Source organism: Microcaecilia unicolor, chromosome 8 (genome assembly GCF_901765095.1).
Source record: "Microcaecilia unicolor chromosome 8, aMicUni1.1, whole genome shotgun sequence".
In the NCBI taxonomy this organism is placed as follows: Eukaryota; Metazoa; Chordata; class Amphibia; order Gymnophiona; family Siphonopidae; genus Microcaecilia; species Microcaecilia unicolor.
The window spans coordinates 69,751,183-69,773,053 of record NC_044038.1 but is presented as its reverse complement, the minus strand read 5'-3'; the positions used below and the strand labels follow the sequence as shown (position 1 = coordinate 69,773,053).

General features: G+C 47.3%; 1 protein-coding gene across 1 annotated transcript in view; it reads left to right on the top strand.

Moving 5' to 3' along the window:
• The window catches only part of CIC (capicua transcriptional repressor), a 326,490-nt gene that overhangs the window by 200,596 nt on the left and 104,023 nt on the right, over positions 1-21,871 (top strand). The window contains exons 4-9 of the mRNA XM_030212241.1: positions 5,066-5,285; positions 7,381-7,510; positions 7,710-7,892; positions 8,741-8,906; positions 9,553-9,764; positions 9,934-10,120. Of these exons, the coding sequence (XP_030068101.1) occupies positions 5,066-5,285; positions 7,381-7,510; positions 7,710-7,892; positions 8,741-8,906; positions 9,553-9,764; positions 9,934-10,120 (1,098 nt within the window). The remainder of the gene's footprint in view (positions 1-5,065; positions 5,286-7,380; positions 7,511-7,709; positions 7,893-8,740; positions 8,907-9,552; positions 9,765-9,933; positions 10,121-21,871) is intronic.

Here is a 21,871-nt window from a genome sequence, read left to right as displayed (position 1 = left end):
TGTTCGCCTCCTGGAGCTACTGGGGTTTGTGATAAATTATCCAAAGTCCCATCTTCTCCCAGTACAGAGACTCGAATTCATAGGAGCTCTGCTGGATTCTCGGACGGCTCGTGCCTATCTCCCAGGGGCAAGAGCCAACAACTTGTTGTCCCTCGTCTCGCGGGTGCGAGCGTCCCAGCAAATCACAGCTCGGCAGATGTTGAGATTGCTGGGCCACATGGCCTCCACAGTTCATGTGACTCCCATGGCCCGCCTTCACATGAGATCTGCTCAATGGACCCTAGCTTCCCAGTGGTTTCAGGCTGCTGGGGATCTAGAAGACGTGATCCACCTGTCCACGAGTTTTCTCAAATCCCTGTATTGGTGGACGATTTGGTCCAATTTGACTATGGGACGTCCTTTTCAAATTCCTCAGCCACAAAAAGTGCTGACTACGGATGCGTCTCTCCTAGGGTGGGGAGCTCATGTCGATGGGCTTCACACCCAAGGAAGCTGGTCCCTCCAGGAACGTGATCTGCAGATCAATCTCCTGGAGTTACGAGCGGTCTGGAACGCTCTGAAGGCTTTCAGGGATCGGCTGGCCCACCAAATTATCCAAATTATCCAAATTCAGACAGACAACCAGGTTGCCATGTATTACATCAACAAGCAGGGGGGCACCGGATCTCGCCCCCTGTGTCAGGAAGCCGTCAGCATGTGGCTCTGGGCTCGCCGTCACGGCATGGTGCTCCAAGCCACATACCTGGCAGGCGTAAACAACAGTCTGGCCGACAGGTTGAGCAGGATCATGCAACCTCACGAGTGGTTGCTCAACTCCCGAGTGGTGCGCCAGATCTTCCAAGTGTGGGGCACCCCCTTGGTAGATCTCTTCGCATCTCGAGCCAACCACAAGGTCCCTCAGTTCTGTTCCAGGCTTCAGGCCCACGGCAGACTGGCATCGGATGCCTTCCTCCTGGACTGGGGGGAAGGTCTACTGTATGCTTATCCTCCAATTCCTCTGGTCGGGAAGACTTTGTTGAAACTCAAGCAAGACCGAGGCACCATGATTCTGATTGCTTCCTTTTGGCCGCGTCAGATCTGGTTCCCTCTTCTTCTGAAGTTATCCTCCGAAGAACCGTGGAGATTGGAGTGTTTTCCGACCCTCATCACACAGGACGAAGGGGCGCTTCTGCATCCCTGCCTCCGGTCCCTGGCTCTCACGGCCTGGATGTTGAGAGCGTAGACTTTGCCTCTTTGGGTCTGTCAGAGGGTGTCTTCCGCATCTTGCTTGCGTCCAGAAAAGATTCCACTAAGAGGAGTTACTTCTTCCTATGGAGGAGGTTTGCCGTCTGGTGTGACAGCAAGGCCCTAGATCCTCGCTCTTGTCCTACACAGACCCTGCTTGAATACCTTCTGCACTTGTCTGAGTCTGGTCTCAAGACCAACTCTGTAAGGGTTCACCTTAGTGCAATCAGTGCATACCATTACCGTGTGGAAGGTAAGCCGATCTCAGGACAGCCTTTAGTTGTTCGCTTCATGAGAGGTTTGCTTTTGTCAAAGCCCCCTGTCAAGCCTCCTACAGTGTCATGGGATCTCAATGTCGTTCTCACCCAGCTGATGAAACCTCCTTTTGAGCCACTGAACTCCTGCCATCTGAAGTACTTGACCTGGAAGGTCATTTTCTTGGTGGCAGTTACTTCAGCTCGTAGAGTCAGTGAGCTTCAGGCCCTGGTAGCCCAGGCCCCTAACACCAAATTTCATCATAACAGAGTAGTCCTCCGCACTCATCCTAAGTTCTTGCCAAAGGTTGTGTCGGAGTTCCATCTGAACCAGTCAATTGTCTTGCCAACATTCTTTCCCCGTCCTCATTCCTGCCCTGCTGAACGTCAGCTGCACACATTGGACTGCAAGAGAGCATTGGCCTTCTATCTGGAGCGGACACAGCCCAACAGACAGTCCGCCCAATTGTTTGTTTCTTTTGATCCCAACAGGAGGGGAGTGGCTGTGGGGAAACGCACCGTATCCAATTAGCTAGCAGATTGCATTTCCTTCACTTACGCCCAGGCTGGGCTGGCTCTTGAGGGTCATGTCACGGCTCATAATGTTAGAGCCATGGCAGCGTCGGTAGCCCACTTGAAGTCAGCTACTATTGAAGAGATTTGCAAAGCTGCGACGTGGTCATCTGTCTACACATTCACATCTCATTACTGCCTGCAGCAGGATACCCGATGCGACAGTCGGTTCGGGCAGTCAGTGCTTCAGAATCTGTTCGGGGTTTAGAATCTAACTCCACCCCCCTAGGCCCATTTTTATTCTGTTCCAGGCTGCACTCTCAGTTAGTTGGATAAATTGTTAGGTCAATCTCAGTTATGTCCTCGCCGTTGTGAGGCCCAATTGACCATGGTTGTTGTTTTGAGTGAGCCTGGGGGCTAGGGATACCCCATCAGTGAGAACAAGCAGCCTGCTTGTCCTCGGAGAAAGCGAATGCTACATACCTGTAGAAGGTATTCTCCGAGGACAGCAGGCTGATTGTTCTCACAAACCCGCCCGCCTCCCCTTTGGAGTTGTGTCTTCCCTTGCCTTTGTTTTGCTACATATGGGACTGACGAACACGAGCCGGTTCGGGCGGGAAGACGGCTGCGCATGCGCGGTGCGCATAGGCGCGCGAGGACTAGCAAAGGCCTTTGCTAGGAAAGTGTTCCGATTGGAGGGGCTGCCGTGGACGTCACCCATCAGTGAGAACAATCAGCCCGCTCGGAGAATACCTTCTACAGGTATGTAGCATTCGCTTCACCAACCCCAAAGGAAGGTGACTCCGATACAGTCCAGATTTCCAGAACTAAATTTTTTACCCAGTAAGGCCGCCTTATGGATAAGCATACGGTGACCCCTGCTCTGCAATGGGAACACTTCATATTTATCTAACAAAAAAACCCTTCAGTTGAGACTGGTATAGCCAATTTCTAAAGGTGTTCTAAGTAACGACAACCTGTGCCCAAAAATGATGAACTGCAGAGCAGTCCCAAAAAGAATGAAAAAAAGAATTAGGTTGTATCAGTACCTTCCATTTGAAACAATTGGGTCAGAGTAAGATATGCACGATGTAGCACTCTAAACTGGCATTCCCTTAAGTCCACTGCTATTGTCAAATTTGGGATCGAGCAATCAATTTACCAAGATCCAGAGAAGCAAGTGGTCTATTCAAATCTACCCCCCATTTGGCTGTTAAGGGCAGTGTGTTTTTCTGAGGGGAAAACTTTAGGATTGCTGTGGTCAGTGCTGAGACTGACAAGCTGTCCCTATCTTTCAATTTTAAAAGAGAACTTAGCCCAGCACTGTGATGAGCAGCCAGTACAGCTCTGCTAAAGCAAGAAACATAATGTTGCAATTGGTGGTAAGCAAAAGCATCTACCAGTTGAATAAAAGCACCTCCCCCCAAAGCCTGTAACAGTAACAAAGTACCATTTGGATGCAGCACATGTTCCAAGTGCAAAATCCTCAGCCCCTCCCACCTTCAAAAAGTCCCATTTTCAACCCCAGAAAGAGAACCTGCATTCCCCCTAATAGGTAGTAGGTCTGAGGTGTGGGGAGAGACACCTCAGTAAGTAGTAAGGTCCATTTATAATTTCCTCAAGGGGCTCTAGAAAAACCTTGTGTGTTAGAGGGGAGTGCCTTCCTAGGTATCTGTAATAGAAAGTTAAAATGTCAAGGAGGGAACAACTCTGCCTCCACCCGAATAGTGGTATAATCTTTCTTTTCCAGAAACCAGTCCCTCAGGTGTCTAGTTAGACATTCTTGATTGTACTTGTATAGATCAGGTAACCTTAAACCCCCAACTCACCAGTGACTCAACAATATACCATCCTCCCTGTTCTCTACCTCCTCTCCACCCCTTAAAGCACCACAACCTCCCAAACCCTCCCCCACATCCCCAAGTAATAGTCCTACCATTGAGGACCAGAGTCCGCATGAGGCCTTCCCAGGCCCCAAATGTTACTAGTATTGTGTAATGTGTACAGATGTGTTTTTCATATTTCATAAAGCAAACCACTCTCATAGCTCTCAGGATCTCCTGCTTCTGGTCATAATTCAAAAGCTTAACTGTCTGCGTTCTTTTACCAGTCACCTTCAACAAGCCCAATCTGTGTGCTCTCTCTATGCATAACTTACATGCAGTAGTTTGAATTTTCATAAACCCACACAGGTCTGACTCATTTTTAGATTTGGGGATTCCAACAAAGATTGCTGCATCTAGAGAGATTCTCCTTGTCAGCCATTTTCTCCTCTAAGCACTCCAGTTTGGGTTGCAGGCTCTGCTGTTGGGTCTCTTGGTGTAAAAGCCGATCTACAACATCAGGGAGGTGTTGTTGGTATTGTAAGAAATCAGAGAAGGAATGAAGGCTGCTCTACCTTCTGCTGCTATCCCTGCTACCCACGTGGAGCTGATGGAATTCGGCCCAGTTAAGTGGTCCTCCGCCATCTTTGATTCGCCTACCTTCTGGTGATTCCGCTCTTTCCGTGGGATTTTAGATGCCATAGCCACTGAAAACTCCCTAAGTCTCTGAAATATCGCTGAACTCTTACAAGAAAGCGGTGGAAGGTTAAAAAAATAGCGAGGTAGAAAAGCTGATAAAGGCATTGGGGCCCAGGATCAGCTGTCACCTGTGCCTACTTAGCAGCCTCAGCATCACGTGACTCCTTGTTGACACTTTATTATTTATTTATTTTATTATTTATTGCATTTGTATCCCACATTATCCCACCTCTTTGCAGGCTCAATGTGGCTTACAATTCTTCAAGGGTAATGGAGGTAGAAGAGAACATACAATTGGTTTAACAGAGGGTTTTGGGTTACATGGTGGTGAAATACATGATGATTTTAAAGCAAAAGACATTAAAGAGCATTTCTGGATATATAACGTTGTATCTGAAGAATATACAGATTCTGAGATTTTGTGTCTTGGATTTCGTTTATGGGGTCTTCCACTCTGGCGCTGTTCTTTTGTTTCTTGTTTTGTTTTATGCAGACTTGCGCTCTCATTTACTTCCTAATGAACCCTTTCATCCTACCACTGAATCTTTACAGAACCACCGGAGTCCTCGGCTGTTGCCCATGAGCCCTCCAGCGTTACAGGGGGTGAGCCAGCATCGCTGGGCCTGGCTCATCCCGAAAGTCCAGCATTGGCACCTCAGCCCAGCGGAGATCCCAGCAAACCCTGCCCCAATGATGAAGAGGTCCAGAGACTGGTGGAAGAGCTACCACCACCACATGGAGACAGTGAGACGGAGAGTGACCACGATGATGCGTAAGCATACCATATTTTTATGCGTATAATGCACACAAATTTGTGTCTCTGTAAAAGTAAACTAGTATGTTAGCTACAAGATTCCAGGCCCTGCAGGTCGTCCAGCAGCATGTCTGATTGTGGGAGTTCAGAGGTCTGCTCATATCACTCCACTTTTGACAGAACTGCACTGGTTACCAGTGAAATAGTTATGTTTAAGGTGTTATCTTTGATCTGTAAGTGGATTTGTGCTGCTGTACCTGTGTATTTTCTAGATGTTTTGACTATGTATCAACCAAGGCGAGGCTTATGTTCTGAAATGGCAAAACAATTATGTATTCCAGCTAGTACAACATATCATTTTGCAGAAACTTGTACATGTGCTCTTTCGATTGCTGGTCCTATTGTGTGGAATAGGCTTCCAGGACATTTGAGACAATGCAAATAGACAACAGTTTAAGAAATACCTGAAAACTCATTGATTTTGTGAAAGCTTTCCTGGAAGGATAACTTCAGACTGGACTCAAATAGTTACTTCGAGAAAATAACCCAAATTATTTTTGAGAATTGTTGGCGGAGTGTTCGATGTTTATTTTATTTATTTCCAGGCATTTGGTATACCGCAGATTGAGCCAGTACAGGCAAGTAAGTGGTTTACAACAATAAAAACAACAACAAAAAATGTTGTCCATATTTTAAATTCTGAATGTTTGATTGTAACCCACTTAGGTTTCAAGCGAGATATAAACTTGGAAAAATAAAATATGTGTTAATTGCAAAACTGATGCATTTGTTTCTAAGAACTTTTCTTTTAGGTTCTTGCAGGTATTATTAGTGCATGAAACATGCGAAAAAAGAAAACTAAAAAGAAAAAGCCTTAAAGACAAATGCACTAATTTTGCAATTAACACGTCTTAGTAAAAATACACCTTTAGAGTGCACCCACACATATAATGCTCAGGGGGTGCATGCAGTTTGTAAAAATGCATGTAACACATGTGTTGTATGTGTGAAAATATGGTCGTGTAGGTTTGATACATGTCTCATTGAGCATGCTGAGCTCTTTCTTAGGTGATAGATGGAAATCTGAGAACCCCTCATCCCACCCCTCTTCAGGCTGAGAGACAGATCAACCTAAGACTCATTCACAGCTACCTGCTTAAACTGGGAGGGAGATGAATGTGAGACTTGCTCACACCTGTCCTCCTCCTCCTCTTAGGTCCTGATGCATAAAACTCCAGTACTGGTCTGAATAGCGCTGTAAAAATACCACCGGAACAGCGCAGAAGAACAATGCCCCAATGATCAATGCTAATGAAATGTAAATATAGGTGTGCTGATAGTGTTGAGAATTAGGGAGTTGTGCCAGAGGATTGTGCTCGGTATATGGGCAGAAGAGTTCCACCGTAAGCTTGGCTTCTGTGTGCCTGGTAAAACCCAAATGTGAAGCACACATTGGTGTCTGTTTTCTGCAGCCTAAATATAAGCATTTTAAATTTTTTAAAGCTTGGACGCTTATATTTAGTTGCCAGTGTGTGCTTTCACTGGGCACTTTTAATTTTTTTTTTTTAGCAAGGATGCTTTAAATTTTAGATGCAGGAAACAAGATGCCAATGTGTGCTTTCACTTGGGTCTGCTGTTTCTCACGACCAGCGCTCAAGGGCTTGCACGGGCTTCCTTCTGCTTCCAAAAGCAATCAAAACTGGAAGATTTTGCAGAAAGAATCATGAGAGAAACATGAGAATCATGAGAAATCCTCCCAACTCCATAACACCTGTTCATACCTGGTGTTATTTTTTGCAGCAGTAAGGCAGTTTTGTTTCAGGTGCACTTTTCTGAGCATTGAGGAGGAATACAAAATGACCTCATTTACATGAGCTTGACTGCATTTGCATGTCTGTGCTAATACCTGGCACGCTCATTGTTTCCCACGCTAGACCCCTCTGAACATTCTGCACAGGTAAATGCGGGCGCTAGTACAGCACTAAAGGTCTCTAGCGCCCGTGTTTACTTTTGAGCATCGGGGCCTTAAGCAGAGAGAATTATGAGCTTGTGATGGAAGCTTGAGACTCGTAACCTGGGAGGGATCTTCACTAATGCTCGCTGTTCCTTGCAGATTTATCCCTACAGTTTCCCCAGAGCTTCAGCTCCCCAGCCAGCCGGGAAAGCGCCGGACCCAATCCCTGAGTGCTCTGCCAAAGGACAGAGATTCCTCATCTGAGAAGGATGGACGCAGCCCCAACAAGGTATAAAAAAAGGAAAGAGGCATGCAGGGCAATGCAAAAAGAATTCTAATAGATATATTCTGAGAGGCTTTAGACAGGCCATGCTAGGAAATGCACACCTGTAACGAGCTTAGTTCATTGACAATTTAATAATCCACTCCAGTCAAGGAATGAGTCATTTTAATGGAGATAAATTCTGCTGTTAACAATGTCCCAACAGCGGGAGAAGGACCACATCCGCCGTCCCATGAATGCATTCATGATCTTCAGCAAGAGGCACAGAGCCTTGGTGCACCAGAGGCATCCCAACCAGGATAACCGCACTGTCAGCAAAATTCTGGGGGAGTGGTGGTATGCGCTGGGGGCGAAGGAGAAGCAGAAGTATCACGACCTAGCCTTCCAGGTACAGTGGAGATGAACAGGATAGGGGCAAGGGGTGTGAAGACAGGAGGCATGTGAGTGTGAGGCTGGCAGTGTGTACTTAGCTATTTCTAGAAGTGACTGGGTCAGCATCCTGCAGACACTCTTCTCAATGTGTGCTTGTCTATGTTGTGTGTTAGTACATAAGTACATAAGTAATGCCATACTGGGAAAAGACCAAGGGTCCATCGAGCCCAGCATCTTGTCCACGACAGCGGCCAATCCAGAGCTTCCCAAACGTACAAACATTCTATACATGTTATTCCTGGGATTTTGGATTTTTCCAAGTCCGTTTAGTAGCGGTTTATGGACTTGTCCTTTAGGAAACCGTCCAACCCCTTTTTAAACTCTGCTAAGCTAACCGCCTTCACCACATTTTCCGGCAATGAATTCCAGAGTTTAATTACACGTTGGGTGAAGAAAAATTTTCTCCGATTTGTTTTAAATTTACTACACTGTAGTTTCATCGCATGCCCCCTAGTCCTAGTATTTTTGGAAAGCGTGAACAGATGCTTCACATCCACCTGTTCCACTCCACTCATTATTTTATATACCTCTATCATGTCTCCCCTCAGCCGTCTCTTCTCCAAGCTGAATAGCCCTAGCCTCCTTAGTCTTTCTTCATAGGGAAGTCGTCCCATCCCCGCTATCATTTTAGTCGCCCTTCGCTGCACCTTTTCCAATTCTACTATATCTTTCTTGAGATGCGGCAACCAGAATTGAACACAATACTCAAGGTGCAGTCGCACCATGGACCATTGTATGTATGTTGGTATTTGTATACATGAGTACGTCATTGGCAATCTTACAGTTTCTGTTCCCTTTGTGCAGGTGAAGGAGGCCCATTTTAAGGCACACCCAGACTGGAAGTGGTGCAATAAGGATCGGAAGAAGTCCACTTCTGAGATCAAGACAACAGTGCCGGGATCCAGTGGAGCCCAGAAGGAGATGAGAGAGCGGAGCATGTCTGAGACAGGCACCGCAGCTGCTGCGGGAGGTGAGATTATGCTGAAAGAGCAGGTGGCTCAGGCTCCTATGCTTTATACTGATTTGGCTTCTGTGCATTGCATGCCTTGTTATACCTCCACTCTGGTGATAGGACTATATGGAACTTATTGATCACTTGTTTGGCATCAGGATTAGTTTATTATTTATTTATTAGGATTTATTTACCACCTTTTTGAAGGAATTCAGTCAAGGTGGTGTACAGTAAGAATAAATCAAACATGGGCAATAGTTACAGCAGTAAAAATATTCAAATAACAATACAAAGTATGGTATAATATACTACTTACAATGTCAACACAATACATAATAGAACATTTTAATTGACAGTGTAGGGTGTAAGCAAAGATGGAACATATAGATAGTAAAGAGAGTAAGAGGAGTTTAGAAAGTAGGGTGACTAATTTAAAGAAAGTTGCACATGAGGTCAGAGAGATGGATAATATATAGACAGGTAAGAGAGTAAGAGGAGTTAGAAAATAAGGTGACTAACTTAAAGAAAGTTGAGGCACCTCAGGTGCTGCTTGAAGATTTAAAACAGTCTGCTGCCAGGACTGACCTGTAATAGTCTACTTGGTTTTTTTTTCTGGGGTGCTATAAAGAACTGTGGATACCCATTGTTTGTCTTTTCTTTTTAGTGTCTTCTGACATATTGCTTACTCCAGCGAGCCTTCTGGGTGCAGAGGTGAAATCAGGTGCACCAGCCATGAGTCATCCTTCAGCTGAACAACTGCCACATACAGCTACCACAGCAACGCAGCTCACACGGCCACGAGCCTTTTCTCACAGTTGTGTACAGAGCATAGACCGGAGGGAAAGAGAGAACCAAACTCTTCAAGAACTTACCCAGGTAAGTGGGATGGGAATGAATGCACAGTAGTAACAGGAAAGGGCTCTCTAGAATAGATCTTTCCTGGTGTGTAGGAAGCTGCTCCAGGAACGGATGTGTACTGCTGTTTTTTCCAGAGTCTCTATTCTTTTGCTTTCTGTGCTATTTCCTATCTCCATTTTCCGACCAGAAACCTCCATATGGGAGCCAGGAATCCTCCTCTCCCTTTGCCACCCCAATATCTGAGACAATGCAGGCCAGACCACCCCATCTTGCAGCATGTCCATATAGGCCACAACGCGCTGCCAGTGAAGACATGACAAGTGACGAGGAGCGCATGGTGATCTGTGAAGAGGATGGGGATGACGATGTGATAGGTAAGTAGTATTTCACAGTCTGTACTGCCATGTATGTGTGAGAGGAGGTTGGACCAGCATGACGAGCTGGCATACGTAGGCTGAATATATAGAGGGTAATTCTCTATAGATTGCCTAAAGTTAGGTGCCGGGATGATGTGCACACAACTGCTGTTCTAGAATTTGCACTTAGCGCACAGCCACCATTATAGAATACATGCCTCACTTTAGGCCTGAACATTTACATTACCTCAATGACCAGCATAAATGCTGGCACCTAACTGTAGGCAGTGAAGTGCATAAATGCTAATATTCTAAAACCCACGCACCTATCTGCCTGACATAACCGTGCAGCTCTTGAAGTTGTGCGCTGTGCAATTGAACACGTAGCTTATAGAATACCAACTAAGGGCAGTTAGTCTTGTAACTGCCAATCAGTGGCAATTAGCAGCTAACTAATTAAGTTGGGCACACAATGGACCTTATTCTATAAGTTGCGGTGCAAATTTGTACACTAGTCAGAAATTGGGGCATGCAGCTTTCTAGAATTAGGGGGATAGTTTCATTTCAAGGGAGGCCTGGCACAGCCACTCTAGACTTCGCACCACAGCATGCACAGCGATGCAATTTACCAGCTGACTTCATTAGGGAACCCGAGAACAGTGGGGCAGAACCCAGGACTTGCTCAGCATGTCTACCTTGACATGGAGGTCTAACTGGAGACCTGCGTTTATGCACTCTTAGTGCACATAAATTTGCAGAATACGAGAATGTTCCCAGTAGAGTGCCTAAGCACTATTCTGTAATGGCATGCGCAGTTGGCATAATGGGTAAATGCAAAGGGGCATACGCATAGGCAGGGCATAGGTGTGTCTTTCACTTACAGAATACTGTAAATTATGCATGTCCCTGCCGCATTTATGTGACTGCAGTTATACCAGGTCCAGGGGCGTAGCCAGACCTCGATGTGGGAGGGGGCCAGAGCCCAAGGTGAGGGGGCACATTTTAGTCTGTTGCCCCATCACCACTCCCCCCACTGCCTCATCGCTTCCCCCGCCACCCTGCCACACCCACAGCAGCAAATACCTTGGCTGGCGGGGGTCTCCAACCCTCGCCAGCTGAAGCCTTCTCCAGAACCGGTCTCCGGCGCTGCCATGTTCCCTGCTCAATTTCATTGAAAGGAGCGTGCAGGATGTGAGGAGGAAGGGAGAGCAGGGCAGGGAACACAGTGGTGCCAGAGATTGGCACTGGACAAGGTTTCAGCTGGTGGGGGTTGGGGATCCCTGCCAGCAAAAAAAGAGGCCCAGATAAAATTTGGGTGGGGGCCCAGGCCCCAGTGGACCCACCTAGATACACCACTGATCAGGTCTGTGGCTGGTGTAACTTTAGCACATAAATGTAAGATGCACCGACACCAGGTTATACTTGTATTCTGTAGGCTCTCCTAAATGGAGGTACAATTGCCCTCCTAAGCCTATACAAAAGAATAAATCTATAGGTAGAGAGGGTTCTCTCTGTAATCTTCAAACTGTCTACGATTCTAGAGATCATGCCTTATCCTACCAGCCCGGCCCAAATGTATGAGTTTATACCACTGTGTTAGCAGATGGAGATAGAGGATCATTACTTTTTCAGTAGTGTCTTCACTGATGTTAGGTTTGGTGTAGCTGAGCAATTTACCAGTTTTCTGTCTCAACAGATGGTGGGCATGTGCTGAACTGGCACAGCCCGAATCAAGAATTGGGCTCCAAGGACAACAGTCTTATGGCTGTTTGTTTAGAATATAAGAACATAATCATTGCCATACTGGGACAGACCGAAAGTCCTTCAAGCCCAGTATCCTGTTTCCAATAGTGGATAATCCAGGTCACAAGTACCTGGCAAGATCCCAAAAGAATAAAACAGATTTTATGCTGCTTATCCTAAAATAAGCAGGGATTTTCTCAAGTCCATCTTAATAATTTTATGAACTTTTCTTTTAGGAAATTATCCAAACATTTTTTGAATCCTGCTAAGCTAACTGCTTTTACTACATTCTCTGGCATTGAATTCCAGAGTTTAATTACACTTTGAGTGAAGAAATATTTCCTCCAGTTTGTTTTAAATTTACTACTTAGTAGCTTCATTGCATGCCCCCTAGTCCTAGTATTTTTGGAAAGAGTAAACCAGTGATTAACATCTGCCTGTTCCTCTCCACTCAGTATTTTATAGACCTCTATCATATCTCCCTTCAGCTATCTCTTCTCCAAGCTGAAGAGCCCTAGCCTTTTTAGCCTTTTCTCATAAGGAAGTCGTCCCATCCCCTTTATCATTTTTGTCGCCCTTCTCTGTACCTTTTCTAACTCTGCTATATCTTTTTTGAGATGTGATTACCAAAATTGCACACTGTCTTTGATGTGCGGTCACCCATTGAATGATACAAAGGCATTATTCTCATTTTTGTTTTCCATTCCTTTCCTAATAATTCCTAACATTCTATTTGCTTTCTTAGCCACCGCTGCACACTGAGCAGAGGGTTTCAACGTATCATCAACGATGACACCTAGATCTTTTTCCTGGGCGGTAACTCCTAGTGTGGAACCTTGCATCATGTAGCTGGTGTGGCATAGTCTGAGGCAGGGTAACTCTTGTGGCTGGTAGTTGGGATTTGGTTGTTTGGCTTTTATTCCCCTGGGTTACTGCTCCTTTACGCTATGGTATCATTCTCCTTCCATCTGTTAGCCCACCTGTTCCTGTTTCTCCCTCCGGTCTGTCCCTTTTGTGTGGAATCAATTCTGAACAAGGCTGGGATCTTTGTCTGCTTTATCCAAAAGAATCCTAAGCTGTGGAATGGGATATCTGGCTTTTCTCGGGCCGACTAGGTCAACAGAGGATCGGTAAAGAGCACTATTGATGGGGGTGTGGGAGGGAGGATGGACACAGGTGTGTTACTGCTGGGATGGGGGAGGGAGGATGGACACAGTTGTGTTACTCCTGGAGTAGTGAAGGTGATGGGGGAGGGAGTACGAACAGGACTGTGCGAGAGGTGCAGCCACACAGGGCACAGTTGTGTAGAGGCGCAATTACTCTGGGTCTGCTCCCACCCTTCTCAGCTTGCAAACTGCTCCTGCTCTCATTTCCCAACTACTTGTCCCGCCTCCCTCCCACTGCCACCACTTCTACTGCTTCTTCTTCTGACCTGCAGCAGCAGTGGCAAAACAAGAAGAAACGTGCTCAGCTGCACGTTGTCAGCTGTGTCGGTCCTCTCCTCTGGAACAGAATTGAAGTCAGAGGAAGCAGAAGACCGGCAGAGAGACAGAGGGGAGATGCTGGATGGAATGGAAGGATGGGTGAGAGAGAGAGGGGGACATGCTAAATGGAAGGATGAGGAGAGAAAAAGGGGACACTGAATGGAAAAGGGGTAGAGGGGAGATGCTAAATGGAAGGTTGGAGGAGAGGGGGGGGGCTTGCTAAATGGAAGGTTAAGGAGAGAAAAAGGGGACACACTGGATGGAAAGGGGGTAGAGAGAAGATCCTGGATGGGAGAGAGGAGACATTGGAAGGAAAAGGGGGATAGGGGAGACGCTGGATAGAAGAGAGGGGAAACGCTGGATGGAAGCGGGAAGAGAAAGAGGGGAGATGCTGGATGGAAGGGGGGAGAGAGAGAGGGGAGACACTGGATGGAAGGGTGAGGATAGAAAGAGGGGCGATGCTGGATAGAAGTGAGAAGAGAGAAAGTGGTGATGCTTGGAAGAGAGAGAGAAGGGGCACACTAGATGGAAGTGGGGTGAGAGATGTGGATCACTGAATTGGGGGGTGGGGGGAGAGAGAAAGGAGGGACACACTGGATGGAATTGGGAAGAGAGACAGAAGGACATGCTGGATGGAATGGGGGAGAGGATAGAGTTAGTGAAAGACCGGAGAATAAGAGGAAAGGGAATGGGGAGATCCAGGGTGAGAGAAAAAAAAGATAGCAAACTGTAGGTAGACACAGTAAAAAGAGGGAAATTGAAGATTGTATAGTAAGAATGAATGAATGAAGAGAGTGATAAAATAAAAATAAATTGAAGAATGCTGAGAGAAAAAAAAAACAGTGTTGGAGATGGATGTAGTGGAAGAGGTGAACAAGATAAAAGGAGAGAGAAAAATGACAAATGGACATGAAACTTTGGCATGAGAGTTAAGAGGAGAAAGAGGACAGCTTTCAGAGGCCCAAACCTCCTTCCACAGGTCAAGACAGTATACCATAACAGCAGCATGCTGTCCTGATCTGAGGAAGGAGATTTTGACTTCTGAAAGCTAATTGAAAAATATATTACACTAGTAAAAAAGGCCCGTTTCTGAGAGTAATGAAACTGGCGCTAGCAAGGTTATTTGTTTTCAGCAATGATTGTTTTGAAAGGGATTTTTTTGGATAATTTTGTTGTGTTGGTAATGAAGAATTGACATTTTTGTATTATTTGCAATATGATTTTTTAACTTGGGGGGGGGGGGGGGTTGGTCGTGTTGTTGTTGGCTTGTATTAGTGTGGTGTTGTCTGTTTTTTTTTGTTGTTGTTGTAAATGTTGGTTTGGGGGGGGTTGAACTGTGAGGGTGTGGTGGGGGAGAGAGTGATCGTCCATCTCTCCATGTTGTGGATCTCTGTGTGTGTGTTTTTTTTAGGGGAGATTTGGGGGGGCGGTGGTTGTGAGTGTGAGAGACAAAGATCATGTGTCATAAACATAGATTGTGATTCTGTGTGTGTGGAAGTGAAAGAGGGTGCGGCAGAGTTGGAGCACGGGGGCGATTATGGTGTAACAATGTTGGGGAGGGGGCGTGTTTTGCGATCTGTAACTGTGCTTCACTGTGTGTGTGACACAGAGAGTGTGTCTGTGTGTGTATCACAGATAGTGTTTGTATGTGTGTGAAAGTGAGAGAGGGTGGGGTGGACTGGGAGGTTGGTTGCTAGTGTATGGTTTTTTTTTTGTGGTATTGTGTGTATGTCTCACAATGGCTGGTAGGGGAGGGTGGGTTTTGGAAGCTGATCTGAGAGGGTGTGGCAGGGGGCTTGGAGAGGGGTCAGCGTTTGTTGGTTTGGGGGGGGGGGGGGTTGGCCATGTTGTTGTTGGCTTGTATTAGTGTGGTAGAGATTGAGTGTGCATCTATCCTTGTGCATCTTCTGTGGTTTTGGGGGGGCGTGTGAAAGATCATGTGTGTCACGTAGCTACATTGTGTGTGTCTGTGTCATAGAGACAGTTTGTGTGTGTGTGTAAGCGACTGAGGTTGATTCGGAGGTTGGGGGTGAGTGTCTGTGCTTTTGTGATATTGTGTGTGTGTGTCTCACAGTTGTGTATTGAAGTGATGTTAGGCTTTGAGTGTGCTTATTGTTGAAGGGGTGACATAGAGAGAGAGAGTGAGTGAGTGTGCATGTTGTGCATCAGTGTATGTGTGTGTTATTCTTTTTTAGTGGGGTTTGTGAGTGTGTTTGTGAGAGAGAGAGAGTGTGTGTTTGGGAATGAGAGTGTGTGCCAGAGTGGCCCCCCCTCCCTGTCAGTGGACCCCCCTCCCTGCCAGTGGACCCCCCTCCCTATCTCCCTCCCTCCCTGCCAGTGGACCCCCTCCCTGTCTCCCTGTCATGTGCGAGTGTGTGTTTGTGACAGAGTGAGTGTGTGCAAGTGTGTTTGTGAGAGAGTGTGTGTGTGATAATGAGAGTGTGTGGCATGATGGCCACCCTCCCTCCCTGTGTTTGTGAGTGTGAGAGTGGGACTGTGTGCGAGTGTCTCTGTGAGAGAGTGTGTGTGTGTGGGCATGTTAATGTTTGTGAGAATGAGAGTGTGTGCCAGGGTGGCCCCCCTCCCTCCCAGATTCAAGTGTGTGTTTGTGACAGAGAGAGTGTGTGTGTGGGAATGAGTGTGTGCAACGGTGGGCCCCCTCCCCTCCCTACCTGCCAGATGCAAGTGTGTGTTTGTGACTGAGAGAGAGTGAGTGTGTGTGAGTGTGTTTGTGAGAGAGTGAGTGTGTCTATGGGGCCCTCCCCCTCCCCCCTCCTTGGCTGCCTCCCCCCCCCTTGGCTGCCTGTTTGCTTGTCTGCCTGGCTGCCTGCCTGCCAGGCCCCCCCCTCCCCCCCTCCCACCTCCCCCCCTCCTTCTCCTCCAGCCCTCCCTGGCACTTGATCCGCGTTCTTTGCTACTCCTCCCCCTGCCTGCTAGCAGTGACATGTTTTACCTCCTCCTCCTCCGGCCCTCCCTGGCTGTTGATCCGCAATCTTTGTTACTCCTCCCTCTGCCTGCTACACACCCACCTTCTCCTGCTCCGTCCCTCCCTGCCACTTGATCTGTGATCTTCGGTACTCTTCCCTCTGCCTGCTACACACCCACCTCCGTTCCGCGATCTTCGCTCCTCCTCCCCCTGCCTGCTAGCACTGGCATGTTGTACCTCCTCCTCCTTCGGCCCTCCCTGCCTCGTGATCCGCGATGTTCGTTACTCCTCCCCCTGCCTGCTACACACCCACCTCAACTGCGATTTTCGTTTCTTCTCCCCCTGCTGTATCGAGCGGGGGGGGGCGTGGCGTTGCGGCAGGGGCGGGGCCTCAAACAGTGTTCAGTCGACCTGGGGGCGTGGTGTTGCGGCGAGGGCGGCAGGGGCGGGGCCTCGTGTTGGAGACGTACCCAATAGGATGTCGATGATGACGTACCAGGAAGCGCACGAATGCCTCAAGGTTTTTGTCCATGCAGTCAGCTTCAGAACATTGGAGGTGCTTTTTATTATATAGGATTAGTCCAATAAAAGGATATCGCCTAATTTTCCATTCTTTTGTTTTAAAGCAGGTGTTTAAATCTGTGCTTCTGAATTGAGCATCCAGAGGTGAATTGTGTGTGAGGTATCCTGCTTTGGAATCTGGGGTGGCCTTCCTGGCAGATGCCCTGAATGACTTCATCTTGGCCTCTTTGAGATACATGAGTGTCATGGCCAGACGACTATTTTGGCTATACCACTGAATGGCTGCTGTTGCCTCTAGGGTGCATTTGAGAAAGCTCCTGGTGGAGAGGATTTGGAGATGCCGGTGAAGGCTGTTAGGGAGTCTAAGAGGCTCATTTTCAAAGCACGCACTTACAAAGTTCCATAGGTTACTATGTAGCTTTGTAAGTCTAAGTGCTTTGAAAATATTCCTCCACGCACCAGAAGTTGTCAGAGGATAAGGATTGCAGTTTGTGCAGGGGCTTCTTAGGGAGATACCACTTCAGAAATGCTAGATAAAGACCAAGCAGTTAGTCTTGCTCCCAGAGATCTAAGTCGGGAGTTGGATGGTGGGGGAGAGCACTTGTGGAAAGAGGGGGTAAGGGTCCCAAAGGAAGGGTTGCACTGGCACCTTGGCATAGTCAGACATAACATAAGAATAGCCATACTTGGTCAGACCAATGGTCCATCTAGTCTACCTTTCTGCTTCCAGTAGTGGCTAATCCAGGTCACAAGTACTTGACAGAAACCCAATTAATAGCAGCATTCCATTCTACCAAGCTGTGGCTTCCCCCATGTCCTTCTCAATAACAGACTAGGGACTTTTCCTCTAGAAACTTGTCCAAACCTTTTTTAGTTTTGAAAGCAATAAACCATTAAACATAACAACATGGTAATCATCATCCTATATATCCTATACTAGCCGTTGAGCCCGTGAAAACGGGCTACTTTTGGAATGGGGGGGTTTCCGAGCCCCCCCCCCCCCCCGTGGTCGGCGCCGCCCCGCCTCACCCAGAGTCGCCGCCGTCGCCTCTCCACCCGGCCCGAGCAGCACTTTAAACTTACATCAGCACGCAGCAGCAGGCACATCAGCAAAGCTGCCGTCAGGACGGGCTTCCTTCTCTGCCTGTGTCCCGCCCTCGTGTGACGTAACGTCGGCGAGGGCGGGACAAAGGCAGAGAAGGAAGCCCGACGGCAGCTTTGCTGATGTGCCTGCTGCTGTGTGGTGATGTAAGTTTACAGTGCTCGGGCCAGATGGAGGGGCGGTGGTGGCGGCGACTCCGGGGGAGGGGGAGCGGTTCCGACGTCTGCAGCATGCCAGTAGAGACTTCCCTCTCTGTCCCGCCCTCGTCATCACGTATTGACGCGGGGGCGGGGCAGAGAGGGAAGTCTCTACTGCGCATTTGCGAGTGAGTACGGTCACTCGCCGTTTATATGTTTGATAATAATTTGTCCTCTTCAGTGCACAGACCGTATAAGTCTGGCCAGCCCTATCCCCGCCTCCCAACCTCCAACCCCGCCTCCCAACCACCAGCTCTGGCACAGACCGTATAAGTCTGCCCAGCACTATCCCTGCCACCCACCACCGTCTCTGGCACAGACCGTATAAGTCTGCCCAGCACTATCCCCGCCGCCCAACCACCAGCCCCGGCACAGACCGTATAAGTCTGCCCAGCACTATCCCCGCCTCCCAACCACCAGCCCCAGCACAGACCGTATATGTCTGCCCACACTAGCCCCGCCTCCCAACCACCAGCTCTGCCACCCATTCTAGGCTAAGCTCCTGAGGATCCCTTTCTTCTGCACGGGATTCCTTTATGTTTATCCCACACATGTTTGAATTCCGTTACCGTTTTCATCTCCACCACCTCCCGCGGGAGGGCATTCCAAGCATCCACCACCCTCTCCGTGAAAAAATACTTCCTGACATTCTTCTCGAGTCTGCCCCCCTTCAATCTCATTTCATGCTCTCTTGTTTTCCACTGTACCACAGCATTAACAGATAGAATCTAACAGCCACTGCAGGATCTAATTTAGTATTCCCACCCACCCCTAGGACAACTCCTCATTTATAGTCAGTTATTGTAATTAGGGTAACAAGCAAGGAGTGCTCTTATAGAGTTTTAAATTCATTTCATTACCATCTAAGAAGGAAATACTAAAATCATACAATACACTATATAAAGTAAAAGACACTTTTATATTAGGCTAATATCCTTAATACTGTAGCAAGTTTTAAAATATTGCAAAACTCAAAAACACTAAGATGGAGTCAGCAGTCCAGCAGCGAGAGGGGTGCTATCCAGTCTTTTGCATTGAGTGTCACATGTATGATTATCTCCCAGTTGGTGAGATGTCATATGTTTGCGCCCGATGCAAAGAGCTCCTAGCTCTTAGAGAACATGTCCGTTCTCTTGAGGCTAGAGTAGCAGACTTGGTGGAGCTGAGGGAGACAGAGAGGTACATAGAGGAGACCTACAGGGATGTTGTAGAGAGGTCCCACCTCCAGTCTAGTAGCCCTTGTGCTACCTTGGAGGAGGGAGGTCTCCTAGAAGGAGAGCATCACCCTGGTGAAGTAGGAAGTACTCCTTTAGCCAGGACCTGCCCACCAGGGGATGTACTATCCTCTCGCACTGAGGATATGTCTCCAAGTGCTGCCCGGGAGGGAAAGGTTAGGACAGCTGTTGTAGTTGGTGATTCGATCATTAGGCATATAGATAGCTGGGTGGCTGGTGGACGTGAGGATCGCCTGGTGACTTGCCTGCGTGGTGCGAAGGTGGCGGACCTCACGCGTCACCTAGATAGGATTTTAGATAGTGCTGGGGAGGAGTCCGCTGTCTTGGTACATGTGGGTACCAATGACATAGGAAAATGTGGGAGAGAGGTTCTGGAAGCCAAATTTAGGCTCTTAGGTAGAAAGCTCAAATCCAGATCCTCTAGGGTAGCATTTTCTGAAATGCTACCTGTTCCACGTGCAGGGCCCAAGAGACAGGCAGAGCTCCAGAGTCTCAATGCGTGGATGAGACGATGGTGCAGGGAGGAGGGTTTTAGATTTGTTAGGAACTGGGCAACATTCTGGGGAAGGGGGAGCCTATTCCGAAAGGATGGGCTCCACCTTAACCAGGGTGGGACCAGGCTGCTGGCGTCGGCATTTAAAAAAGGAGATAGAGCAGCTTTTAAACTAGAAATGGGGGGAAGGCCGACAGTCGCTCAAAAGCGCATGGTTCGGGAAAAGGTATCTTGCAAAGATGCCTCACAAACAGGGAAGATAGGGTTTCTGGATAGTGAGGTTGCACAACAGACCGTGGTAGGCCAGGTGCCCTTAAATACAACTAAAGATCAGACAAAAGATGTCAAATCAATAGTGTCAGGTACTAAGCATCATGCAAATAAGAACAACAAACATACTCTGAAATGTCTATATGCAAATGCTAGGAGTCTAAGAAATAAGATGGGAGAGTTGGAATATATTGCACTAAATGAAAAATTGGATATAATAGGCATTACTGAGACCTGGTGGAAGGAGGATAACCAGTGGGACACTGTCATACCGGGGTACAAAGTATATCGTAATGATAGGGTAGACCGGACTGGTGGAGGGGTAGCATTGTATATTAAAGAGAGCCTTGACTCAGATAGATTACAAATTCAGCAGGACACAAATCACACCTTTGAATCACTGTGGGTTGAAATTCCATGTATAAAAGGGAAAAAAATGGTGATAGGAGTGTACTACCGTCCACCTCGCCAGGATGAGCAGGTAGACACAGAAATGATAAAAGAAATCAGAGACGCGAACAAAATGGGCAATGTGATAATAATGGGTGACTTCAATTATCCAAATATAGACTGGGTAAATGTAACATCGGGACACGCTACAGAGATACAATTCCTTGATGAAATCAAGGACAGCTTTATGGAGCAACTGGTGCAGGAGCCGACGAGAGAAGGAAAAATTCTAGACTTGGTCCTTAGTGGAGCGCATGATCTGGTGAGGGACGTTATGGTACTGGGGCCGCTTGATAACAGTGACCATAATATGATCAGTTTTGACATCAACCTTGAAGTAACTGTACACAGAAAGTCAAATACGTTAGCGTTTAACTTTAAAAAAGGAGACTATGATAAAATGAGAAGAACGGTAAAAAAAAAACTTAGGGGGGCAACTGAGAGAGTAAAAACTGTACAACAGGCGTGGACGCTGTTCAAAAATACCATCCTGGAGGCCCAGGCCATACATATTCTGCGAATTAGAAAAGAAAGACGGAAGTCCAAAAGACACCCGGCCTGGTTGAAAAGTGAAGTGAAGGAAGCTATTAGGGCTAAAAGAAACGCCTTCAGAAAATGGAAGAAGGAACCGTCTGAAAATAACAAGAAACAGCATAAGGAGTGTCAAAGCAAATGCAAGGCGCAGATTAAGAAGGCCAAGAGGGAGTATGAAAAAAAAGATAGCATTAGAGGCAAAAAAACATAGTAAAATTTTTTTTTCGGTATATTAAAAGCAGGAAGCCGGCAAAAGAATCGGTTGGGCCGCTGGATGACCGAGGGGTAAAAGGGGCGATCAAGGAAGACAAAGACATAGCGGAGAGACTGAATGAATTCTTTGCTTCGGTCTTCACCGAGGAAGATTTGGGTGGGATACCGGTGTCAGAAATGGTATTTCAAGCGGACGAGTCGGAGAAACTTACTGACTTTACGGTAAACCTGGAGGACGTAATGGGGCAGTTCGGCAAACTGAAGAGTAGCAAATCTCGTGGACCGGATGGTATTCATCCTAGAGTACTGATAGAACTGAAAAATGAGCTTGCGGAGCTACTGCTAGTGATATGCAACTTATCCTTAAAATCGAGCGTGGTACCGGAAGATTGGAGGGTGGCCAATGTAACGCCCATTTTTAAAAAAGGCTCCAGGGGAGATCCAGGAAATTATAGACCGGTGAGTCTGACGTCAGTGCCGGGGAAAATGGTAGAGGCTATTATCAAAAACAAAATTACAGAGCACATCCGAGGACATGGATTACTGAGACCAAGTCAGCATGGCTTTTGTGTGGGGAAATCTTGCCTGACCAATTTACTT